We start from the raw sequence: 26,964 nt of genomic DNA on the forward strand, positions 1-26,964 counted from the left end.
GGTGAGGGACTGGGCAGAGCCTTCAGATGGGTGGAGGAATGTGCAAAAAATGTGCTTAAGGCAATGAAAAGTTCCTTACTAATTAGTTATCTCATGGAAATACGGCCCAGAAAAATATGTCTGTGGAGCTAGGAAGTAAAAGACAATGTCCTAATCTCCTGGACAAAAAAAGTGGAGAAAGCTCAAGAGACTGCTTTTACTTTAGAGTTCATACATACTCTTCCATATTTGGACAACAGAAATAACTAAGGTCTTGCAAATACCTAGAGCTACAGAGCAGTGCCATATCCTGTCCAGGATATTCTGAAATCCGAGATTTCTTCAAGACTGACAGATCTTAATGTATTCTTTTCAAGTTTGAGGGCTCTGAATGTCTAAATAAAGCAAAGATTTTAAAGATAATTATATATTTAAAGTGAACAGACTTTAGTATTTCCCAGGCTGTGGAAGTCACAGGAAGGAATTAGGTCATATTGTACTTTCTGTGGCCCACAGGAGCATGTTATCTTAGAAAACTTCCATTACTGTAAGGGCTGATTTAGGAAATGTAGATATTTTGCAAGCACATTAGAAGAATTCAGCATAGTAAAAAAAGCACATTGTCAAATGGTGTCAACTGCACATGTAAGGCTGACTCTATCCAATTGAGTGGGAGTCCACTAACATCTGTGTGCCATTGGATAAGATGAAGAGAGATGAATAATCCTCTGTACCATCTGATAAGTATGCAGAAAGGCAATACAAAACTCACTATCTTCAGTAGAACATTGGCAGAAGTGTCAAATTCTCACCCCTTCTATTTATTTTTAAGCAATGCAAGTCAGCAAGCAGTGCAAAGTCGTTGCTTGTGTATCCTTCACCCAGTACCAAACACAGAAGACAAGGACATAACCTATATTTTTCTGTGCATAAAGTCAGTGAGGGAGACATGCTCAAAATTCACGTAGACCAGGAGCAACAAATTGTATTTTGTAGACCACTACAGTGGTATAGATACCACCTAGAGATCAGAGAGTACCCATGCCACTATCTGTTACAAGGGTTCAGCATAATTTTGCTGCATTTCTTAGCCTTCACTATTGGCAACTGTCAATGATTATTACTGTTAATAAGTATTAGGCTAGATGGACATCTACTGTGAGCCAGTCTGGCTGTTCTTACCATTGAATTACCCTCACTAGAGGGCCTGGAATATACTATTACAGGCAATATTACAAACACAGTATTTAATTCCAGCTAGTGATACTGGGCTTGATGGAGATTCCTCAATATGTGTGAAAAGCCTCCAACTACTTCCAGCAGACCTCAGATCACATTCAAATTTCACTACTTTCACATAGAACTTAGAAATCTTTGATGAGATGAGATCCCTTTTCATGAGATCTCTTGAGCCTTGCATCTTTGACAACCTTGTAAGTGATCATTTTCATCCTACCTGAAAGGTGGAAAACATTCATTCATACTTACATAGACAAAACCTTCACTGCAATGATATCCTGCCGTAATTCTAGGCATTTTGTGGAGTTGTATTCCAAAGGTCCTTCATAAAACTCAAAATACCTGAAGAATAAGAACAAAGGTTATAAATAAGCTCTAGACTTGAAAACATGTCTTATGCATCAAAGGAGATATGCTTAAAGTTGTCATCTGTGATCTCCCTAGCTTGAGGCTACACTATCTGACCCAAAGGCAGGTTATTATTTCACAGGAAAGCACAAACATCATTGCTGATCAGAGAACAACCACCCATGTCCAGGCTATCCATCCTTTTAGAAATTCAAACACTAATTGTAAGATGTTCAAGAGAGAACATTCAGCAGTTCCCATTTAGCTAATTTAAACTAAATGGACAAATTAGTAGAAAGCATTCAACTCCATTCCCATTTGTTTAGGCTGTAAGTGGCTATGCTTTCAGAAGAGTTCATGTCCCTTGTAAGGACCAACAAGGACTAGCTACATTTCCCAGCAGTCAGCACGAAGCAGCTGCCACTGAAAACAGGGAAAAGAACTGATCATTTAAGGAATACTATTCCTGTCCTCTGGCTGTCTCAGTGCATAGTGAGAGTTTAATAAAAATTCCCTTAAATTTTGTTCTTAGGATAAAAGCAAAATGCTGGAGGTTGCATCTTGTCTGTAGAGCCTGTTGCATAGCTGTACACAACTGAACTTCCTCTGGGCTTTACTTTTCAGGCACATTTTGGGGGGAAGGGCAACAGGAGTTTTCCTGTTAAAAAATGGAGATGGTTTTGAGAAAGAAAGGATTTGAATGCTCATGTATATCGCAAATGACAGTGCAACTCTTAATCAATTAACAGACTTAATATTTACTTTTCTGGTTAAACTGCTCCTTCTTAGCCATCAGACTGGGTTGCTACACAACTGTAGCAATTAATGCTATGGATCAAAAGAAGCCCAGGCTGTGTGGTGAATGCAATGGGACTATACTGAAATGATGAAGAAGACTGAGTATTTAAACCAACCTCTATATCAACTTCACCATTCATCGTTAGAAGTCTGATTTAAACTCAGTGTCTAAGAACTGCACATAACTAACTACACAGCAGTTATGGACCTAATGAAGAAATATAAGATGAGGGGGAAGGGGTACTAATGACACAGGCTAGACCAAATTATCTTAATGGATCCTTTAAAATATCAAAATTCATGACCCTGTGTCTACAAAATATCCTTTGACTTTTCAGTAAGAAAGAAATGTTCAAGGTCTCCATATGGTTTTTAGTCAAACAGTTATTGGAAATTTAATATTTTGATGTCATATTATTTTAAAATAGTATTTAAAACCATGTTTGACCTCAATTTCTGTTCAGTTCCCTATATATCACCCTAAGGAGGCAAATATTGTTATTTACTTTAGTGGTTCCTGTTTATAGTTAAGAACAAAATTTTGGGGGATTCTGACTTCAATCTATTCTGAAGAACTAACTATATAAACTAAACTAGCCACTAAAGAAGTAGCAGCAGTCATGTCTGTACAAATTTGTATGTAGCCTGTACACTATTTCTCCTTCCACAATACTCATTATGAAGCACACACCAAAAATAGAGAAGAAAAAGGATGTGTTTCTGGAGAGGCAGAACGGTACGAGGACAACTGCATTTGAAACAGAGTTATTCCATTAGCCTACAATTTAGAAAAGCACTATCTTGCAACTCACTCACTGTCACAAGAAGTACCTCGTCTCCTAAATAGCTTCAAAGTTTCCAGCAGACTCACTGGGAGTGCTGGGTTCCCAGTTAGGCTCCTTGTGGGAGTACAAAGGAAGAACCACGAAACAAACCCAGAAGACACACTCCTGATGGGACGCCCACACACCTCCCTGGACAGATGGAGGAAACACTGGCCACACAGTCACTGCCTGACTCCAATGGATTCTCGAGGTGAGAGCTCTACTTAGTGTCCATGCAGGGAGTGGGGAGAAGCTACTTGCCATAGGGTGAACTTGATTGAAGCTAACTCATCCTAAGCCACTGAACCACCATCATCTGGACTATCATTCACCAGCCCTAGACCAGGTCTGAAGCATCCAGCCAGAGATGAAGCCTTCTTAGCACTAATGCTAATAGTGCAGCAGTTAGGTTGCAAGTGTCAATGACACAACAATAGCATTAATCCATGAGACAGTATCTAATTAATAGGAAAAAAAAATTGAATTTTCCTCTCTTTCTCTCTGAAGTATTGCTACTATTTATTTGCTTCCTCCCTGCTTCAGACACTGAGGTGGATTAGCAGAGACAGCTCCCTGGAGCACTGGCTGACCTCTTCCCTTAGAAGTGCTTTGCATTGTATTTTTCCAGGATGCAGCTTTTGCACAGCACGAGGCTCTGATGCAAGGAATATGGGCCTCCCTCAGCCACTGCAGATGTCCTTTAAATCCAGCTCCTCCGCTCAGCAGGGCCCAGAGCCTGGTCCTGCCGGGAGCACTTGGAAACTAGCCCACCACACTCTCTCAGCATCTCAGTCTCACCCACTCCCTGGGTTTTGAGTGCTGGTTCTGTGTTTTAACTCCCACTCTAAACCATGTAGTTTCTGGTGAAGGAGAATACATTAGCCTGTCAGAAAGCCTAATTAGCACAAATGGAAGATGTTCTCTCCATAGTCTTCCTCAGTCTGTTTGATACCCAGCTAGGAAGTAAGGGCGTAGTGCAGTTTATTTTGATTTATGCTATTGATTAGTGACAACCGACACTTCTGACCATGCTACTCCTTTCGCTATGGAAGAAGTCTGCATTTCAGCTTTACAAGAATGACAGCCATGTTTTACATCCAAAATACAAAGAGTTTACACAGTAGCCCAAGAATTTCCTGTCCCTGCATTGCCTTCCCTTCCCCTGCTGAAATCTAAATACCTTGTATTCTTCAAAGATCACAAGTCTACAGGAAAACCTATCAGCATAGAAATCTGTGATTCTTTAAAATAGGGAATACAGCTACAACTGAATCAGGGCACACCACATATTTACATATGGAGGGGTTGTGTTTCCCAACAGAACTGGGCACTGCACACAACTCACTGTTCCACGTCCATTCAGGTCAGTTCTAATATTCTAATCTACAGCATTTTTCCATGATCAAATCATGTATCTTAACATCACACAAGCTGCAAGAGGGAGGGGATTCTTTCTTTATGACTCTCAGTACTGAATGCCCATTTATGAAATACTAATTCGTAATTATCCAGCTCTGAGACTTCCTTCTTTTCTAAACTTCGTATTTCCCATTGCAATTTCACTTATAACTGGGCAGCTTACTGATTTCACTACTGAAAGGCAGAGTTGGCTTCCCAGTATGCTAGCTAGTGTAATCTCAGATCTTTGATCATCTGCAATCAGGTCTGTCCTGCTTTGATCAAAAGTAAGATTTTCTTGATCATGCTGCATGTATTAAAAAAGTTGGAGGCTTCAATCCTGCCTTCAAGGACACTTGCACTAGGGCACTGATTCATCTAATGCATTGCAAAAAGTGTTAAAATATAATTGAGGTTAATTGTCAGGCATCTTTTAAACGAGATCGTTCTCTCCTGAACAAACTATCGTCCTGTTTTACTAGTTCCTGCAGTGACAATTCTGCACTGCTCATGGTGAGGCTGCAGCACTTCGGTTGCAAGAGAACTGAATATTGCAGAAAGGATTCTGCCTTTTCTGCAGGAAGGATAAAGATCTTTCCAAACATACACGTTATCCAGTGACTAAAAATGAGAAGAAACGAACCAAGCCCTGCAAGCGTCTACTAAATACTTATTAAGAGAAAAGTCCAATTAGTAGAGCCTGCATGCATCAGTAAAGGCAAATCCATGGCCAGCCCCAAGTCCAGGTTCACCTTCCCTACCCAGGAACCTTACAAGTGCACAATCTTCAAAGCATGTGAAGATTCACACTCAACTGGCAGGATCAGCATATGACCTTTAGACAGTCACATAGCAAAAAAGGTGGCTGGGGTGGAGCACATTGTGGCTATAGGGATTCCGGAAAACTCACTCAGAGCACTGCAAACTAGGTGTTGATTTCATGAAGTCAATGGGCAAAATTCCACTAGCTTTTGCCTCTATTAATATTTCCATATGACATTAAGATCTACAAGATTTGGCCAAAAGGTTGAGGGAGTTGGTCTTTATTTTCTTCCTCAGATTTCCAGAACCCTGGAACAGGTTGCCCAGAGAGGTTGTGGAGTCTCCTGCTCTGGAGATATTCAAAACCCACCTGGACATGATCCTGCCTAACATGCTCCAGGTGACCCTGCTTGAGAAGGGAGGTTGGAATAGATGATCTCCAGAGGTCCCTTCTAACCTCAACCATTCTGTGATTCTGTGATTGTGCTTCATACCATTTAGCATGGCATATACTCCTCAGATTGTGTACATACGTACTCATCTTGGTTAGAAGGCACTCAGGTACACTTCTCTGTTTGACAAAGATAAAGGAGATATAGAAGCTAACTGACAAGTAAGTCTGTGGTGGGCAGGAACTGGAACCCTGGGCGTCCGTTCTCATTGACATTGCCCAGACTACAGGATTACACTGAGAACAAGAGCAGCTTCTGAAGTTAATGAAAATCAAGTATGAAATACCATACCTTGCAAAAACAAAATAAAACAAAACAAAACAAAAAAACACCTGTAGATGTAACTTGTTAAATGAGATCCCTTCTCCCAGAACTGGCAGATGTAGCAGAAAGGTTTCATGGATTAATTTACAGTTCTCTAGGGCTGTGAAAGAAAAAAAATTACATTGCTGCATGCGCTGTTTCTGCAGTTTCAGAGTCTGTGTTAACTTGTCTACAGTAAGCTGGTGCCTGAAAGACTGAAGAGAGAGACTAGCAGCTGCAGGCATGGAGTGGGAGGCAGAAGACGCGATAGTCTTCTTCTGTAAGAGCTGATGAAACTATTTGACCAGTTCCTCCTAGAAGATAACAAATTTTAAAGGAGATGGTTCATATTCCTCCTGGCTACCATACTGCCAATACCAATATTACTGGCATTAACTAGTTTTAATCTTTTACCAAGAACAGCTTTAATGCTAGTAGGTCTCGACAATTAATTTGGATTTAAAATTTGGTGTTCAGGAAATACTAACAATTGTTGTACAGCTGTGTATACAGTTGTGAATCCTCAGTAAAGATAAGTGGTAACATTAATAATAATCAAGAACAATTGTAACAGTGGCAAGTGAATAAATGTGTTTGGAAACAGCCAGAATTTGCAGAAATCAGAACTAAACGTAGAGCTCCAACTGATCACAAACTTTCAGTATGTGGTTGTAGCTAAGAATGAAATGTGGCACTAAAAGAATGAAAATATTAAGCATGAGAAAATGGTGATACAGTTTTCAATATATTATATGGTAAGAGCCCTTCTGAATTACTGCATCCAGCTCTTAATCTGAAAATATGCTGACTGAGTATATATTACACCAGAAAGCAATTCTTAGTAGCGGGGAGCTTTTCAATAAAGCAGAGCAAGGAAAAGCAATATCTGGTGCCTAGAAGCTGAAGATAGAAATAGCATCTTTAGTTCCAGCCTGGTTTTTTTTCTAGAAGAACCAGAGTAATCAAGCAGAAGCCAGGAGCTTGAACATGGTTCATGCTTCCCATGAGATTTGCCTAGATGAGGTTAAGATTTATTAATTCATTAATCTCCTGATCTTCCACCTAGGATATTCTGAAATGTTTGGCTATATTTGTTTCTCCACATTGTCAAGGGTTTTTCTGCTTTTTGGTATGAGATGGCATCAGGGATGTCTAGAAACCAAAGCAAAGCTGTTTCCCAACATTCCCTGCAATTTTCCAAATTAAAGATTTTTATGTAAAACAACAAAAAATGCTTCCAAGGGCTAGATCTAAATTCATATGTTTGATCACCTACAGTAGAGGAGCGGCTTTTATATTTCTATCCTTTAAAGGTGGTTCACTGATAGCTCTACATCCCTCCCAAGTAACTCAAGAAAAAAACATGAATCCATCTGTTAAAGCTCAGAGATGTCCTTATTCTTGAGTTCTTATTTTGATCTAGTTATGACTTCACACACAATTTACGCATCCGTACAGCTAAGATGATAGCCATGATGCCCTAAGGATATTTTTTCATCTGCACTGTGAAAGCTCCTGGCAAATTGGCACTTGCTACTTGCTGCCATTCTGATTTTGATCTCCTGTCCTCACATCTCAATACGTGGATCATTTGGGACTGTTCAGCTCAGCTGCCCGGTAAGCTTACCACAATCATGAGCAGTGAGAATTGACCAAACATGCACTCCTGCCAATGCAGAATTATTCCCTCCTCATCTGTCTGCTTCTTTGGGACCAAAGTCTCTCCAAAATTTAAATCCAATATACTATCCAATACACCTCTACTCCAACAGCAGGAGTTAAAGCAGAAACAGCTCTAGTGACAGAGCAAGGATCAGCCCACCTCCTACAGTTTGCTCACTGGGAAAGGCACGTCTTGCAGACCACACTACTGAGCAAAGAAACACCACAGCCCCCTGTGCTTTCTGGGTCATCTCTCACACACATTGCCATACATCTTCCTTTAGAGGTTTTCCCACTGCACAATGTGTCGTCCTCAGAATGATTTTTGGACAGTATATTAAATAAAAATTTTGGAGACACTTTGGTCTTTCTTTTCTTTTGTGGTCACTGTATCAAAATAACATCAGCTCCTGACATACAGCAGTAGGGTATGCTGCAGGGAGTCCTATTTTACTAATGTCATTTTAGAACGCCTCTATTTTTAATATACTACTATTTGGTTATTTTAATCAAGTCCATTCCCATCACTCTGACTGAAATAAGCCTCTGATCTTGTTATCCATATGACCAACTGGGAGGCATAACAAAACACATGACAACACTTATACATCAGTAACATCTGAACAACACGTTTTTTCATTGCAAGCTATGGCTTGTCTCTTTTTTCTCAATTGGTTCTCAAGATTTTAGCATCTTTGTATTAGGAATTCAGCACTGTAAGTTGAGGAACATCTTTAGTTACCATCCTGGACAATGAGTTTTGAAGGCTCAAACCCTTACGTACACTCTTGGAAAAAGTATAAAACATGAATCCAGTTGATTAGATATTCTATTTTGTTGCCACTGGGGACAGAGCTCCAGTTTTGTCATATTGAAGAACTGAATGTACAAATTAACAGGCCAAAAAGTATAAAGCTCATTTCTTTGCTCATCTATCTAAAGGTCTTGTGGTCTCACAAGATCTTCACCTCAAGTGAACCAAAGATGGCTGAGAACATGATAACCCAACCAATACAGATGATCACACCATTAAGACAGCTTCTTGGCATATAATCCCAGTAAACTGCAAAACATACTAAAAGGACAACAGAGGATAAAAATCAGAGGTCTAGGAAACAACCTCATATTTTAATTTGGATAACCAGCACCACAAAGACCTTTTTCACTTAATCCCCTGCAAGGATGCTCTAAGATTTCTAAGACTTCGCACAAGATACAGAGCAAAGAAAGCTCTGTAGTATAAGCTGAGTAGCCATGGAAAGCAATGGCTGATACATAAGCAGCAAAAATAACCCAGTGTTAGATGAAGAACAACCAGCTGAAACTGCATCTCAGCAACATTACACTGTTTCTGATGGAGGAAAGCAGCATTTCAAAGTGTCCACAGCCACCACCCAGTCCTTCTTCAGTTGAAAGCATATATCCACAGTCAGACAGGTCACCCAATATCTTTTGGGTGTGGTTGAATGTTTCATTAAGTACATTTTTATTGACTGCAAATACTCCAAGTTCAGCACTTCTTATAAGACCTGTGTTAACACAATATACATGGAAATGAAGCTTTTGGTGCCCCAAAAGCTCCCACAAGTTTAGAGCACTGCGGAACATCTCCCCCCATTAGTTGCTGCAAACAACCTTCACATACCATCCAACTTCACAGTTCTACCAAACACTGAGCCAAACTTATGATAGCTATTTTTATCTCTATGGACTGGTCCTATGAATCTAAAGAACTGGCTAATTCACTGGGATGAAATCCCTTGGTTAGCCTGCTTTCTCTGGCACAGGGGAGTTGTCTGCTATTAGAGCAAGACTCATTGTCTGAATTTGTGCAATGAACTCCCTGGGCAGTAAAAAAATCCCAACTGCAAACTGTGCTTCAACTTTGTACTTTAGTTAAGGTCTGAATCGGTTCCTACTGATATCAATGGGAAAGTCTTCATTCACTTTAACAGATGCTGAATCATGCATAGGTGTTAATGTAGTCATCTCTTGAGTCTTCAGCTGCAGAAGACTTCTGTATTAGTACACAAATAACATGAAGCTCTTCACTTAATGTGCTATTTGATCCTCTCTGTGCAAAGTTTAATCTTCACTGTTCATTGGTTTTTATATGGCCGCTATTCTTGTGAAGTCTGTCTTAAAATTTCTAATGCATTTATTCACTCAGTATGCCTTTTATTTAGAAGTACTAAATTTTCATGTAATTAGTCACTCTGATCTTACAGAATGAGATGTCAGGGTCGCAACAGCATATATTAAGTTATATATAGTTAAAAGAGAAACAGTTGTTATAGAATTTACATAGGCAAATAGTATATTTGTATAACTAAACATGTTCCTGTACACCTGTAAACATATAAATGGTATATAGTAATGAAATACTTACAATTCAGTGCTAAATTATGTATCTAAAAAGTCTAAAAATATCTATTTCAATATCTTTAAATACCAAACCCTTTACACGGAAGTAATAACATGATAAACTGCAGAGCCATGCAGTAAAAGGTATTTAGTGTGCTTATGCTGACATATATTTAGTTTTGTGCTCTTTAGACACATCTCTGGAGACCTGTAAATATAAACAATAAATTAGGTCAGTAAAATTTAGTCTGCAAGTTTTTCATTCGGTGGAAAAAAATATTCATTAGGGGAAGGCTTGTTTTCAACTGGTATCAACAGTTTGGAGTTGGATGTTAGATTAAGACTCTCAGGAGACGTCTACCGATAGCACAGTAAGAAAGGTGATCAAAGGTGAACAGTAAACACAGTTTATGGCATTTGCAGTTATTCACCACACAGTCTCAGCACCACATTGATATAGTTCTTTCCTATTTTCCTGTATTCTCAGCTTACAGACATAATACAGTATGCAAATAATAGTATCTGTAACACACTTACATGTGTTACATGTAATATATGTTCCAGACAGAATTATCCCTAACTCCAAATCCCTTTCAGGCTCCACAGTCATTAACATGACACTAACTCTGAGATTTGCATCTTTATATTAATAATATCATCTTTGAAATTTATACTTGAATTATGTAGTTAGAGCTCAACTTGCATAAAAATCACTTGTACCTGAACCTCTTTGAAGGGGTTAAAATAGGTTGAGAATAGTACCGTAGTTCAGGGTATCGTAACTAGTACCTCCCAGCCAAGGGTTTTGTCTCCCCGACTGCACTGAACGACAGTTCAATTGTCTCTATCAAGGGTGCCTAGAAGGAGGAATCTGTATTTATTAATTCTCATATCTCAGCAAGACAATCTCTCTTTTTTTTTTGTCATGTTCACTTTTCTGATATGCCAAGTGCCCAGACCGAAGTCTTTGAATATGTAGACTATAGATGCATACACAAATGAGGCAACAAAAGTAGTGATGGATAGATAGAATCATTTTTCTCTTGCTCTAGGCTAAAACAGCAACTAAGCTAGTTCTTGTCATAAAGCTTCCTTGACTAGTTAAACCTATTGAGTGGCAGGTAGCAGTGATACAGGATTGCATTACAGCAAAGAGCTGTAACAGGAATTGCAGCACTGCTGTGGTTCAGTGAGACTTTGGTTTTTGGCAGGCCAGACTCTCTACTTCTGCTTGCTTTTGAATGCTATCTGCACCACAGCTGTAGTGGTGAGCGGTTACCAAAATACACTGTGATGTGTGTCACTAATAAAAATATAATTTATCCACAGAGAGCTATACTTATGAATAGGTAATAAATGTCAGGGTTTTTTTCTTATAATTTTTTTTTTTTTTTTTTTTTTTTTTTGAATTACTGATTTCTAAGATTTCCCTGGCATTTATTGAACTTGACTATACATCACTCAGGATCTCTAAATTCAATTATTAAGGACTGTGAGTGCTATACATTGATAGGTACTTTCTTAACCATCCACAGCAAGATTCCCTCTTAAGTTGTTCTGCACTAAGGTTTCTTTGCTCTTCAGGGCAAACATGCTGGAGTGTGCGCTATGCCAAAGCTGCTAATTAGACAGTCGTCTTCTCAGCAGGAAAGTTTTCTAAAACTGAAGTTCCAGGAAGACACCCCAAATATGAGCCCCATGTTTGTAACCATAGGCTATTTGTGCCAATAGCCTATGACATCCACGGAGCTCTTTAGGAATACTGCAGCTTACCCAGCTGACCACAGCCACAGCCAGTTTCCTGACTATACACATGGAGTTTCCTGAGCCTTCAGATACTTGTCAGTCAGATGAGTCTTACTACAAATCAGTAAGTACAAAAAGTACAACAGCACATCAGTGCTTCTTATAGCATTTTCAGAATAGTATAAATAAGGGAAGTACTCTGGTCTTATCTCACTGAACATTTTTCCCATACTAAGCATTGGAAGGATTTCAAGTGAAACTATGTCTTTTTAGAATATATATTCTATCACAAAGACAGCCAAGAGCCAGATTCTCTGTTGTCATTCCCTTGGGGGTTGGTACCTGGTGCCTGTGCCACTGCCACTCTTCACTGCTCCGTCATCGGTGAAATTAATGGTGCTGGTCCAATTTGCCAATTCCTCTCCATTCTGCCAGCTAAACTGCAGCCCTCTAGCAAGAAAATGAGGCAGTTGATATTTGATATCATTCATTAGGTTAACTCTTTCAGCATGAGATCTTATGTCCTTTTTCTTAACACAGTGGATATGACACAGTCATCAAAAATATAAAAAGATATCAAGAACCACAGGTCTTACTATTGTAAAAATTAATTTTCGTTCCTCATAGCCCAAGTCCATCTGCAAGTCTGTGCAAACAGCATCAGCCTCCCCATCCAAATTAGAAGGCCACTAATCACATGTAATCATTAGCAACACACATATGCATGGCACAAGGTGGAAAATTCATCCCCAGAGACATGAGCACAAAAAGCTGGACACAGTATGGAAAACTGCAGTAGATCCACTGGGCCAAAGATGCAAACTCCAAACTTCAATTTTACAACTACAATTGTTATTAAAGGTGGTGGAGACTGAGTCTTTCCTCTAATTTTTTGGCCATGAGAGCAAAAGACTTATCATTATTTGTGATACTTGACAACTTGTCCAAGTCACACGATACTATTTTTTTTCCCTCTTTGGGAAGATGATATTTTTTTAAGCAAATGCATATCACAATCATCACTTCTCCTTGTTTTCCAAACTTTCACAAATCCATTGAAAGTTCTGTGAGGCCTGCAATCTTCTGGAAACTACCAACTACAGTTGGGTAGGAATCTTACATATATTTAAAAAAGCTGGCTCTGAAATGTTTGATATAAGAGCCAAATCCTTCCTTTAGCTCAGAAGTCAAAGAAAAAGAATTTTGCAGATTGTTATTTTTAATCTTCTCTACTTTAACCCAATTTCATGATTTTAGAAGCCTGGCAGTTAAGTTGTGAACATTTGGTGCTGCCAATGCTGAAAGTTAACGCTCTGGCTGGGCTGTGCAGGAAAAGCCAGGAAGCGATTCGCCAGCCCACTCTGCCTGCAGCGAAGGGCATCCAGGTCTTGGCTAGATTTCTTGGTCAACAGCTGATTACAAGGACTGGAGCATCTCTCAGACCATCTCCTACCTCTAATTGAATTGGCAGCAGTTACCTGCACAGGAAATTAAGTAGCAAAGACCTGTGGCATTAAATAGGGCCTCTGCTTCCTGCAGCAAAAAAGGAGAGTAGCTCTAAATGGCTCCAAAAACATATGGTGGGAGCTTATTTGTACTGTATTGCAGAAATGTGTGCACATACTATTTCCTTGCTGCCACAGTCATTTTAACACATTTGTAAATCCCAGTTGACCTGGGGATTTACATCACCTTGTCTAACTTTAGGTATCTGCAATGCAAGCATGTCCACCCAAGCTACTTGTCTTGGTTCTTAAAAATCAATAGAGAGTGGCTCAATGCAGTCACTGCAGCTTAGGGAAAGATACACCTGATGGAAGGCTGGCCTCTACCATATGAGGAACTCCTAAATTCTCCTGACCATACTGACCAGGCCTCCATCAGCAGTACAGGGAGCCCGGGGTGGTCTGTGGTGAGGGTACATGTTAGACAGAGGCATCCCTCCACCTAGGTGAAGTGCAATGCATGTGACCACAAATGTCCTTTTCCCTCCTGAAAACTATGCATTTTGAAAGAGTTTCTGAAGATTGCTCTTCTTCTATGTTGTGTGCCTTTTAATCTTTTTGTTTGTTTTTTTTTAATTGAAAACAGACTTTGGGGGGAAAGCATTTTGCAGGCTGAAGGAATTCTGAAAGCGGGAGTCTTTTAAATACTCAAATAATGAACTAGCCTCTGAAACACTTCCTTGCCTGCTAAGCTGCTACTACCCACCTCAAAAGCTGGGAGAAAAGCACTATGAAATGTTTAAAAAGCTTCCGCTGAGCACTTTAAATGCATTTTCATTTCTTGCACTTTCCCTAACTTTCAATTTTTACTTTTTCAAAAATATGTTTTAAGTATAAAAATGGGAATATTTCAAATATAAAAGTTAATTTTTTGCTCATAGAAGATCCATTCTGACTCCCTCCTGGTTAAATATATGAATGCAATTCCCCTGCTTTCCCAAAGGTCAGATACAGAACAAGTGGAAGAGACCATACTGATTACTATAAGCAGAATAAGATGATATCACACGCTTATAGCTTGCCTTTAGCTTAGAAAGATCTACCTTGGTGATCAGCTTGGAGGAGGATCAGATCGAACAAAAAAATTTAACATGCAAAGACCTCTCTTCAGCCTCTCCTGAGATTTAAATTATCATCTGGAAGGATCCTTCTCCTTCTACTGACTATAAGAGTTATAAGCTATGGCAGGGAGCCCCCTGCCCTCCACTTGCCTCTGACCTTTTTTGTCAGCTGAGGTCATCCAAGGTGACTACCTCTGAGTAGAAAATCAGTGTGAAGAAATAAGGGAAAATTCTCACTTTAATGAAGACATCTCCACTTTTAGCCTTGTTGAAATAAACACTCATGGTTCTCTCCTATGTACTACATGATGCTGACATATTTTTTGCTGCTCTTTATGACTCTGATGGGAAAGTGCTTCATTTCAATATATACATCCTTGTAAAAGGAATCCAAAGGTATGCCCTGAAAAATATGTTTTAACAGCTAAAGGCGGCAGTGAATGATACATGAGAAAAAATAGTAGAACTATTTTAGTAGTAAAAACAACTGTTTTAGTACTATTTTAGTAGAAAAACAAGTTTGATTTGAACTTTTTAATTGTATTTAAATGAGCAATTTGGGGTTTGGATATCTGTTTGCAAATTGAAACAGTTAGCAGTCATCTAGATATATAGCTGATATTGGTGTGTCCTGAGTTGAACTCTCATAAAATACAGCCAGCATTCTGGCAGATGAAATGAAGAATTAAAACATGCAGCAAGGTTCCTTCCCCTTGTACATCTCTACTCCACAAGTAACAGCAGGGAGTAAAGCTAAGCAAATGCTCAAAGGCGAGGGGAGAATCTGTTCATAAAGCAAAAGAAATGATACAATCTCTCTTTAATGCCCTTCTCTCCTTGAGCCTTCTTTGGGAACACTCTGTGCTGCAGCTGAGGAACCCAGTTTAAAGGAGGACACATGCATTTTGGGTAAGATCCAACAGGAGATCAGGAAGACTAACGCTGAGGAATGGTAGATATGTCTGACAAGGAACAGCTTAAAATACTTAGCTTTGAAATGGCAGAAAGGGAGAGCTAACTAAGGTACAAAAATATCTAATGAGGGCAAGGGGTTTGGGTATGAACTTTCTCCCCCTACATGGTAAGGACAAATCACAAGGTTGCTGGCTGAGCTTAGAGTCGGAGGCATCTGATTCTGTACCGAGCAGAGCGAGGTGGCTCTCTGCGGTGTTCTCCTTATGACAAACAGGAACTCGAGAGTTTAACACCACGTGGACTTAGAGCACAAAGCACATCACAGAAGAAACGTTACACTACTCATAGGATGGTGTGTCTCACTAAGAGTCTGCAAGCCTGGGCCCAAGCTGATGTACTGCATTTTCTGGAGTAATGGCACAAAAAAATTATTCCTCCTGTTAAGAACAACTCCTATAAATAATGGGTTGTAGCGTTAGGACTGAGTAGAAACTAAGGATAAGTTATCTGAAAACACTGACCTGAATTAATTCTGTTCCTAACAAGATTGCTGAGAGTTTTATCATTGATTTTAGCCAGCCTTGAATTAGGAGATTTCAAGTTAAAAAATACAGAATTTGCTCATCCTCTCAGTTAGGAGGGAGACCTTGCAACTGTAAGTGTTCATAAATGCTGTCAGCCCAAGCTGTAAACAGCCTGAGAAAATAGACTGGAGATGTGAACTGCTCCACCAGTATATTTCTTTGGAATGTTACGGAAGCATGTTCACTCTCAGCACTATATTACATTTTAATAGGCAGCCATAGAAGAGGTAAATTAAGCTTCTGTGAATAAGAATTGCAATAGGAAAGCATACGCAGAATGGAAATATGGAAAAGGAAGAGAGAAAGAAGCAGGAAAAAAGAAGAGGGTAAAAAAAGTTAAAAGAAGGGGCGAAAAACAAGAACTGGAAGTAGACATACTGGTCTTTATGTAATTTGGAGAGTTCATGTCAAATAATTGGGGAAAAAAAGAAAAAAGCTTGGGATCATTACCAATGACTCTTGCTGGTTCCCCAATGCACGATGCTGCTCATGACAAGGCAAGTCTTTAAAAAAGATGCAATAACCAGAAACACTCTTATTTCAGAGATGTTTTGTTTTGCCCACTGACTTTGAGCAAATTTCTCATCAGGAGAGTTCTGCTGTGGGTAAAGGAGTATGTATATACTGGTTTATAGACATCATTAGTGATAGGACTTACCCCTAACAAATTTGACTATAAACATCCTTGTACTAGCAAACTTCCTAAGTTGGATAAAGCAATAAAGACACAGAGTTTCAGGTAAATATCAAAGCAGTATTTTGATCCTAACCGGTAGCTCTAAATGTTGAGTCACTGTGTGGTCAAATAAACACTGGCATAATATGAGAACAGCATGAGGGGGTGAAAAAGAACCAGAAAATTAATGAAGCAGCCATAATTCTGAAGAGTTTGTCAAGACTGGCAGTTGAGAAGTAGCAGGAATCAAAGCAAAAAGCCTATTGCCATAATCCAAACAAGAAACAACTCCTGCCCAAGCAGGGGTTTTAATAGCAGAGAATGTCAAACAACTGGGGGGAGAGGGTTGAACTATCAAACAGACAAGAAGGAACAAGTGGAGAGATTGCAGTAAGCAGCTCAGGAGCCATGCTGCAGCCTTCTAACAGAGATCTCACCTCAGGGGTACCTCATTGCCCTTCTGAAAATTCAGCTCAAACAAGAAGGCAAGGCTCTTACACGAGAGGTATTCTACAGCTGGTAAACGGAGAAGACCCAAAGACTTTATGCACTTGCTGGCATCTTGCCTCGGCTCTAACCAGACAGCACGCCATGATCATGCATGCTGCAGATTTTTTCAGGGAAGGCCTTCATGCTTTCGAAGCATAAGAGCAGACTGGGGCAAGTGGCTGAATAGTGCAGTGATCAGCACCTATGTGTAACAAGGGCTGAACAGCCACCAGGGCACCAGGGCATCACACGGATGTCATGAGAAGGCATGGAAGAGCACTTTCCTCTCCTATGCCAGGCTGGTCCCCCAAACTGCCAGCTCATCTTATTTTATCCCAGCCAGCAGGCTATTTCCACTCCTCTTTCAAGGTGACAGCCACCACCACCTCCATCCTGCATCTATCAGAGAGAGGCTGAATAAACCCAAAAGCAAGTAGAAGTGGACAAAAAACAATGTCATTTTGTATCTGTGAAGCGAAGTCAAAATCTAACTCATTTTGCTGATCCCACAGCTGGTCAGGCAAAGAGGAAGCAGAGGGTAAAAGGAGAATGAGAATGCCACCAAGAGCAAGACAAATAGCTACGTTTGCCTTCTGAACTCCATCTCCTATTTGTCTTCACTTTCTCTGCACTTTCTTTTTCTAATTCTCACATTTCTTCCCTATGTGGCTAGCCTCTGTCCCTAGAAGAGAGGCCAGCAGGAAAAGATGACAACAAGCCCAGCTTTTTTCAATCTGAATAAAGTATCTACATTAATTACATATACATTGTTAATAATTTTATAATCACATTTCTACAGGCCCAGACATGGTACTGTGCGCTGTTAAATGCTACCTGAACACAGAAGCCATAAGCCACCCCTGCTCTGGAGAGCAGACAGCCTAGGCCATGCAAAGACTTCCTGAACTCAATGGAAAATTACTTACTTCCACTGTACCTCTGTTTCCTCCTTTCATAATTCTTGTGCCCTTGAGAGTAAGAACTAAAGACTTGCATGTTAATGTTCACGAAATGGAAAGTCCCTAGACTCGTAACAGTCTCCAGCCTATAGTCCCTAGACTATAACAGGGATGCCACAGAGGTATAAGAAAGTCATATAGTTAATCTTGCTGAAGATCCAATTCCTTCTTCCTGCAAAATAAGGAGAACATGACTCATTGTGTCTACAGGGTGTATGGACATAAAACAGTAGTATGCATGAATGATCTGCAAAGGCGAGCCACTGAAAACACTGAAGTGGACCAGAGACCACAAGGAGACCGGATAAGAAAGGGGAATAATGTCAGGAATCTGCAGTGCGACAGGCTGATGCACAAGTGAAGACATGGACTGGAGTTGATGGAGATAACAGCAAGTGGAGTTTGAGAGAAAACTGAGGATTCTGATGTGTTCACTGAAGAAATATTAAGTTTATTTATACTGCACTTGAAAGGTTTTCAGAGGGGCTTGAAAATGTTTTAATTCCTAGATGCAATGGGGTAAAGCATCCACTAAGTAGCACTGAGATCAATCCAGAACCATCAAACCAGAACCCAGCAGAGTCAAGGCAGACTAGCGTCTATGTCCGAAACATCCCCTTTGCTGACAAAAAGGCTACACTCAGTAACTCAAGACAGTCAAGTTAGATGACAAGCAAGAGACACTTGCTTATTTTAATAGTTTATTATCACTTTGAAAGCTCCAATTCATTTTTAAATAAATATTCAAGGCCCAGTAATCTAGAAAGACACAATATGGATGAAAGAAATGCTATCTGTCTGTAACAAGTCCAGGTCCAGATTCACCTGGGCTTAATGGCAGTATAAAAGTGTGTGAATTGGCCTCTTTCAGTGGAGAATCCATGGGCATAATCCTGCCGCACACAGCATGAAGAAAGAGACTAAACATTTCTGGGACCAACTCACGTACTTGAGCAGGACATTCTCATACGTAAGCAAGTACACCCACACATGTTTTTATGTGAGTCAGTCATAAAACTCATGCTTCCATTTAACGGAAGCAGATTTGAGTCTGATCCATCCAGTTTAGAAATATACTTATTTCTCCAGTAAAATAAGTAAAATGTCAAGTTTAGTCTGGATACATACATATGACTATTTCTGCTTCCTGCATTAATAGAGACCAATCAGATATGAAATGTTTGTCTCAGAGATCTATGACTGTGATGTCTGTAGCTGCACAGGTGGCCTAATGGCCTTGCAAGTTGGGTAACCGATGAGCTGATTCTTTGTTATCTTATGGGGAGAAGAAAATGTATGAAATCATGAGGGGGAGCAGGACTGGTATATTCACAATGAAAGGAAAAAATCAAACATTATGGGTCCCATGAGAAGCGAAATATGGATGGAGAATACTGGAAATGGGCACATCTGGTTCATCACACATTGGATTAAACAGTATTACACCAGGGACAAGCTTGGCCCTATGTGTTAGAAAGAAATAGAGCTAATAAAGTAGTGGAGGAGTATGTTTTGACTAGCACATAGTGCAAAATTGGAAACATAGGTGGGAAGCTTCTGGATTATAACCACTATTATACAGAAAAAAGGGTTTTCTTTCATGTAGCATATTTTACATTTGGGATAAACCTTGTATCCAATATTCATATGCATATTCTGAAAAAAAACTTATCTAAAATCACTTGCCAAGAAAGGTAAAATAGACCCAATATTAACATTAATTAGTCTGCATATAATGGAAGAAGCGTTGACCAGGGCACCGACAACATCAAAGACTATCTTTCAAAACAATACAGTCTTTCCGTTTCTGATCTGTGGGTGGAAGATAAACATCTGAAGAGTAATAGCTAATCAGCTTGGATTCATTTTGTAATAATTATTAGTAATTAAAATATTATTTGTAATAAGTAGAGGAAACACAAAACCCACAACAGAATGAGCTGACAGTGAGAAAGATTGTGAACTTTTCTAGAAGGCCAACCAAGCCCCAAGCACACTGAGAGTCTCAGGATATCCTAAATATTTTAATATATCAGCAAATTCTGTCAACATTTGAGATGATAGGTCAACGCAAAGATACCTGACCCAGCTTCAGTACCATAAGCAATCTTTACCACATCATTAGAGATGTGACTGAACCAATTGTTTCACATCTCATGTTTCCAAAGCTAATATATTTAGAAATGGATCAAGCATCCCTACACTGCACTATATTCTGCAGTGTAAACGTACCCAAGGAGCTCCAATTGCACACAGGATCTGTACTGAAGAAGATGAGCAAAATACCATTTAGAGTCAATGTGTCTATACTCAGTATTAGCCACAGGAGTGGGCAAATTCCCTCTCTCCACGCATAGAAGTAGAAGGCAGGATCTCATCCTACCATGTGCATGCCCTCCAAACAGTTGACAAGATTTTCAGCTGGGACTGTGAGAATTGTAGCCTTGACTATATTTGTTCTTATGGAAAGTAACGAAACCTTGTTAAGGTTTTCAGCATGAGGACTAAAGCATAAAACAAAACAGAGGGGGTGGAAGGACAGTGACTCTTTGCAGGGCCAATGAAAAAGCAGAATGGATGAAAGCAACTGAGGGCAAGGACACCTTAAAGAAATGGGAGGTTTACTCCACAGTTTGCCTGAGGGAGAGCTGGACTGCTGAGCAATGAATACACTTGAATTAAAAAATAAGAAAAGAAATGAAAAAGCAAGCAAGGGTAAGAATGAGGCACAATGGAAGTAGGAAAATGCAAAGCTTTGCACAGCAATTAGGTCTGAACAGAATTCAGAGAGTAAGAACCATCAGGAAACTCAAATCAGGTCAAGAACAAAAAACTGAACTACCAGGACATCTGCAAGAGGAGCCATGGAGGCAAGCACTCACAGTTAGAGCCGTGGGGGATGCAGGTGTAGCAGAACTCAAAATCTCAGGGTCCAGACAGCAGAGAAATACAAAGAATGGAGCTGCATATCAACGCATTCCACTGAACCCTTCAGAAGGGTTAGATCCCCAAGAAAAGCATACTGAAAAGCCAGTACGCTGAAGAAGGAGCCAGCTGAGACCGTAAGCAGAAAATGATGAGAAAGGTGACTTTTAATTCACACTCCTCTCAAAGAATTAGGATTCTTCCTTACTGAGACACCTACTTACGTTTATTTATGAGCCTTCCCCTCCTGCACTTGAATTCATAAAATGCCATACTCAGGGAAGGGCCTTGAGAAGAACAGAACAGCAGCAAGTGAGCACCATGGATTAGACAGGACTTATGGATTTGACTTTCCACAAATGTAGGCAGCGCTGAATTTCATACCTGCTCACATACACAGAAGGCAAGCATCTAAATTTTTTGAAATAAGATGAAAAAATAGACAGCAGGTTATAACATGCTTTTGAAAGAAATATCACAGGTTTTAAACCAGTTTGGATGGAAGGGGTGTGATTTACTTATTCTGAATGATGGATATTGGCAGAATTTGACCATTACATTTTCATACAAAAGCAACATATCTGTGTAAATTACAGAAAGCAGAGTTATCCCAGTTATTAAGCAAATCATTAAAAAAGATCTATTTGAGTGGACAAAAGTAGGCCTAGATCCCCATACAGCAGAGGGACAAAAGCAAGGTGCTACTGGCTATTCTATGGATCAGAATTAGGATTTAATTGTCCCTCTATTAATCAGTAAGTGTGATGAACACCTTTTAGCTGGTTAACAGGACCCATACAACCAGCCCCTCAGGGGCAAGAAGCTTCTGCAGAGCTACTGCAGATCATCACAATTCAAACCCTATGCAAACTAATGTTTCCATGCTGGATGTGCTTATGGGGAACTGGACTACGGACTGCTATGTAACGACAATCGCAGCAAAAGGGACAAGCGTCTGTAGGTCACTCCGTACCAACACATATCCCCCGTCTGAGATCAGGAAGCACCTGTAACACACTAGGAAATTGCACAGACCTCAAGCTAATGCAATTTGCACGTGTTTAAAAATTGAATAAATGAAAAAGGAAAATTTTGTTATTTTAGATTATTGTATATTAGGGAATGGACAAGGACTAGCAATTCACAGAGAAGATCTGCAAGGATTTTTGTCATTTTAGCAGTAGAAGTGCAAGATAATAATGCTAGGAATAAATTCTACAGGGATCAAGGATTGTAACACTGCCTGCCTTCTCCATCTCAGCCACAGAGAACATTGATGCTAAAACTTGTGCCACTTGATGCTTTCCTTTAAAAGCAAACGAAAGTGATGAGTCAGAAAAAACTCCAGGTGACAGATGATAAGATAACGGTTTCGAGACTCTTTTCACAACAAAAGCCTCTATTGCAACCTGTGATAGAGCTGTCAATGTTTGCAAATTTTTGCAGAGCTTTAATTCACAGCTCATGTACTTGTGAGCTCTCTCCTTTTATTTAATCTGGAAAGACAGGAGCATTATGTAAAGCACCCAACAGCAGAAATGAGAAAGAGAATAGGATCAGTAACCGTGAATAACTTTTGAGGCAGCTGAGTGCCCTTCTCCATCCCATTGCCACCTGTCTCCTGAGCTCTCCCCTAGTGCTGTCTCTGGTGCTCCTCCAGCCTCTCAGAGTAGTTGTTCACCTCCTTGCCCTTGCAAGGTTAGTTAGGCGTGATGGTGATGCCATCTCGCAGGTCCTCATCACACTTTGAAATTCAGACCGCTCCTTGTAGCAGCAGTATGGCTGCATGTCTCAGCTTCCCTTACTGCACTAGACTAGATCCAGTCATTTTAAGATAATGTGCCATATGTGCATACTCCATTTATACACATATTGCATCAAAGGAGGCCATGTAACCGGTGTGCACATGATTGGGATTCAGTCCAATACATTTAGAGGAAACAGACTGAGGAATTCCTCCCAGTGATACAGGGCTGTGTGCAAAGCCGCTGCTAGGGACAACCATCAACTTATGCGTCTGGAGAGAAGTTCAATAAACTACCTGGAGCAACGTCAGCAGCATCTATTATGTACCTGTCATAGGAACATGTAGGAAATCAGTTGGATAGACATACTGAATAGAGGGAAAACCAGGCTTTGCTGTCTCCTGAAGTTCCTAGTTCCCTTCTTGTCTGAAGAAAATAGATGAGAAACAAGACCTGCATAGCATAAAACCCAGTCAGGGATTCAACAAGGTGACTCACGGATTGCATGTCATTTCCCTGGGATAATACTTTACTTTGGTTAGAAACAGAAGGGACACAGGACTGTGTGTTAGAGAGATGACTCATTAGGTGACCTTCAGCTCTTGTCTCTTGGGGAAAATATTTAAATGGAAACCCTAAATATTTAAACCTTGGAATAGATGGTTTTAGGAAGACTAACATCTTTGGAATGTGTTAAGAGTAGGGCAGAGGAACCCCTGCCAGATACGGAGCAGGGACTTCTTGATGGACATGAGTTGGCTGCAGTTCCCCGGTATAGCTCAGGACAACATGCAACTCAGGTCATATGCAGCCCGTGCATCCAGACTGAAGCTGCTGCACCCCCTGATATAAGTAAGATTTGATCTTGTCTGACATCCTCCCAGAGAAGCTCAGGAAGTGTGGGTTAGATGAGTGGACAGTGAGGTGGGTTGAGAACTGGCTGAAAGGCAGAGCTCAGAGGGTTCTCATCAGTGGCGTGGAGTCTAGTTGGAGGCCTGTGGCTAGTGGTGTCCCCCAGGGCTCAGGACTGGGTCCCATTCCGTTCAACTTTTTCATCAATGACCTGGATGAGGGCACAGAGTGCCTCCTCAGCAAGTTTGCTGATGATACCAAGCTGGGAGGAGTGGCTGACACACCTGAGGGCTGTGCTGCCATACAGAGAGACCTGGACAGGCTGGAGAGCTGGGCAGAGAGGAAACTTGTGAGGTTCAACAAGGGCAAGTGCAGGGTCCTGCACCTAGAGAAAAATAACCCCATGTACCAGTACAAGCTGGGGGCTGACCTTCTGGAGAGCAGCTCTGCAGAGAAGGACATGGGAGTGCTGGTGGATGACAAATTGACCATGAGCCAGCAATGTGCCCTTGTGGCCAAGAAAGCCAGTGGTCTCCTGGGGTGCATTAGGAAGAGTTCTTGCCAGCAGGTCAAGGGAGGTGATCCTGCCCCTCTACTCAGCCCTGGGGAGGCCATGTCTGGAGTGCTGTATCCAGTTCTGGGCTCCCCAGGACAAGAGAGACATGGAGCTACTGGGGAGAGTCCAGCGGTGGGCTACGAAGATGATCAGAGGGCTGGAGCACCTGCCTATGAGGAACAGCTGCGAGAGCTGGGCCTCTTCAGCCTGGGGAAGAGAAGACTGAGGGGGGATCTGATCAATGTGCATAAGTACCTGAAGGGAGGGTGTCAGGGGGACGGGGACAAACTCTTTTCAGTTGTCCCATGCGACAGGACAAGAGGCAACGGGCAGAAATTGAAGCACAGGAAGTTCTGCCTGATCGTGAGGGGGAATTTCTTCCCTGTGAGAGTGACGGAGCACTGGACCAGGCTGCCCAGAGAGGTTGTGGAGTCTCCTTCTCTGGAGATCTTCAAGGCCCACCTGGATGCAACCCTGTCTACCATGCTCTAGGTGACCCTGCTGAGCAGGGAGGTTGGACTAGATGATCTCCAGAGGTCCCTGCCAACCTTACTGATTCTATGATTCTGTGACAGCATGGTATGAACTAAGTGACCCCTCAAGGTCTAGTCCAACTTTATTTTCTGTAGTTTTGTTCCTCATTTGCCCACACCGTGCAAAAGATGATCATAATATATATCTTTCTTATGAGGGTAAGGAACCAATTTGCAATTGTTGTATAAAAACTGCTTCAGAAATACCAAAATGATGGTATAAACTCAACCTATAAGATTCTGATAATAATTATAGGGCACGTACACATATATAGGAGTGATGTTTTATTCTCATTTAAAAGACATAAATCTTTCAAATAATATAGACTTCCTGCATATGAAGGTTTACTGTTCCTTGCAGCGTGATTGAATTACTGTATGTGCCCCTTTGACAGACTCCAGCGTAATCATTATTTAAATTCTTTAATAACTTATTTTATAAGTTCTTCTCACTTGTGGCCTAAAAAGAAAAACTCTGTTTAAAGCAACGGATTCACTTCTGCAGCTGACTCTCACTCTGTGCAGAAATTAAGCTGCTAGAAAACCAATATTTAAGCAGAGTCCTTGTCAACAGAATATAGGCATATAGCAAATAATTATTCTGACAGTTCTCCCTTGCCAAAGCAGACAAGGACTCTCCTATTGATCTCCCCTATGCCACAGGTTCGGAGATGAGAACAGTGACCATTTCAACATTTTTTATAGTAGTGGCATTTTCCTGATGTAATCCTGCATTATTCCCTGCTGGCCACACAAAAGCTCACAAAAAAGGCCAGACCTCAGCTGAGCATCTGATTCAAAGGAAAATTCAGCGGAGAGCCTAGCACTAGAAAGATGAATCAATACACAAGCAAGCTGCAGCTCAGGATTTAAGCAGCAGTCCACAGCATTTAACCTACTTTAGCAGATCAATGCAGTAGATTTTTAATCAACATATTAATCCTAAAATAAAAATAATTACCCCAGAGATCCATATTAAAGTCCCTTAATTATATCTCATTTCACCATTCTTTTTGCTTGGGATCAAGAGCTACAAAGACCAGAGTTTGCCAGTGTCATTTGCCCGCTTGGAGTTTCCCTTCTCACAAGGGCTTTAGCTGATTCTGGGAGGACAAGGCATTTGCCTTGCTGAGAGCACACACATCCATCTGTCTCAGATGATACCCTGGTGAAAAAAATGGATGGGCAGGATTCAGCCTTCCAGTTGCAGATGGCACAGTACAAAACATGAGGGGAAGGAGTGAAGAATATTATATGGTGCGTGAAAAATGCAGGAGCGTCTATAAATCCAATGGCTACGTCCTCCCCTTTGCCCAGCGATGCCAGGAGAAAGAGAGGTCCAAACTGGAGTCTGGACCCTGTCTGGAATTTCTCTGAGTGGAGGGGACTTACCATAATATTTCTTTCCTGGAGCAGCCTTTCCTGCCTGCAGTCCTGCCATCCCCGTGGCCAGGCTTTTGGGCAGCCGCAGGACAGCCAGGCTCCACAACACCATCCGCAGGGAAGTTCGGGTGGGAAATCACAGCAATAAAACAACCAAGGGCCCATTCTCCGCTTGTAAGGGCAGCTGGCATGGCTCAACCTGCATAACTCTTCCCTCTTTCCCCTCTCTCCCCAGAAAAGGGTGACTTTGTCTCGACTGCTTATTGGGAACAGTCTCGGAGCTATGCTATCCTCTGAGTCGTGCCATGCTACATGTTTTAGGTCAGCCTTATAGAGTCCCCTTTCCTCACTGGCTTTTACCTATTTCATTCATCTTCTTGCAGAAAAGCAAACGAGCCTTGTGTTAAATTTAGGCTTAAAAGCAGCGTACATTTACTGGAATAGTACTTCAGGGCAATTTTCATGTTTTTCTAAGCACACTAGGGATTTTTTCCCATAGCCTTGAGAAAAGGCCCGGAGGCCTGCTGTTGTTGCAAATGTAGGGATCCAAGCACAGACTATTGCAGAACAAGCAGTGTATTGAATATTAGTGAGTAACTACCCTTAGGTTTAGCCAGTGTCCTCAAGCTCCAGCTTGGCAAACGGCACTCACACTATAAATATCCCACTTCCTCTCTGTGAAGATGCTCTCCAAAACCACCAGCTCAGCTGTGTTCCCAAGAGGTGCAAGCTATAACATGTCCAAGAACCTCACAGCTAGTGTGAGCTTGTAACAGGAGACTTAACACCGGAGGTTATGAAAGCAGAGACTAAGTGAAGGTTGCATGCACCTCCGCACGGAGCAGACCAGCGAGCAAAGAGCCTGGGAATGGTCGCACTGCTTTCTCCCTGACAGCTGAGTGCAAA

The 26,964-nt window shown here is 40.9% G+C and overlaps 1 protein-coding gene across 2 annotated transcripts in view; it reads right to left on the reverse strand.

The window, feature by feature from the left end:
* Nucleotides 1-26,964, reverse strand: part of ST8SIA5 (ST8 alpha-N-acetyl-neuraminide alpha-2,8-sialyltransferase 5) — a 41,241-nt gene that overhangs the window by 11,750 nt on the left and 2,527 nt on the right. Inside the window, exons 2-3 of one of the 2 annotated variants that reach the window (XM_062599711.1) lie at nucleotides 12,218-12,325; nucleotides 1,468-1,560 (exon numbers count right to left, since the gene is read on the reverse strand). In XM_062599711.1, coding sequence (XP_062455695.1) covers nucleotides 1,468-1,560; nucleotides 12,218-12,325 — 201 coding nt within the window. The remainder of the gene's footprint in view (nucleotides 1-1,467; nucleotides 1,561-12,217; nucleotides 12,326-26,964) is intronic. The other variant, XM_062599713.1, reaches the window with a different exon arrangement.

Source organism: Rhea pennata, chromosome Z (genome assembly GCF_028389875.1).
Source record: "Rhea pennata isolate bPtePen1 chromosome Z, bPtePen1.pri, whole genome shotgun sequence".
NCBI classification, from domain to species: domain Eukaryota; kingdom Metazoa; phylum Chordata; class Aves; order Rheiformes; family Rheidae; genus Rhea; species Rhea pennata.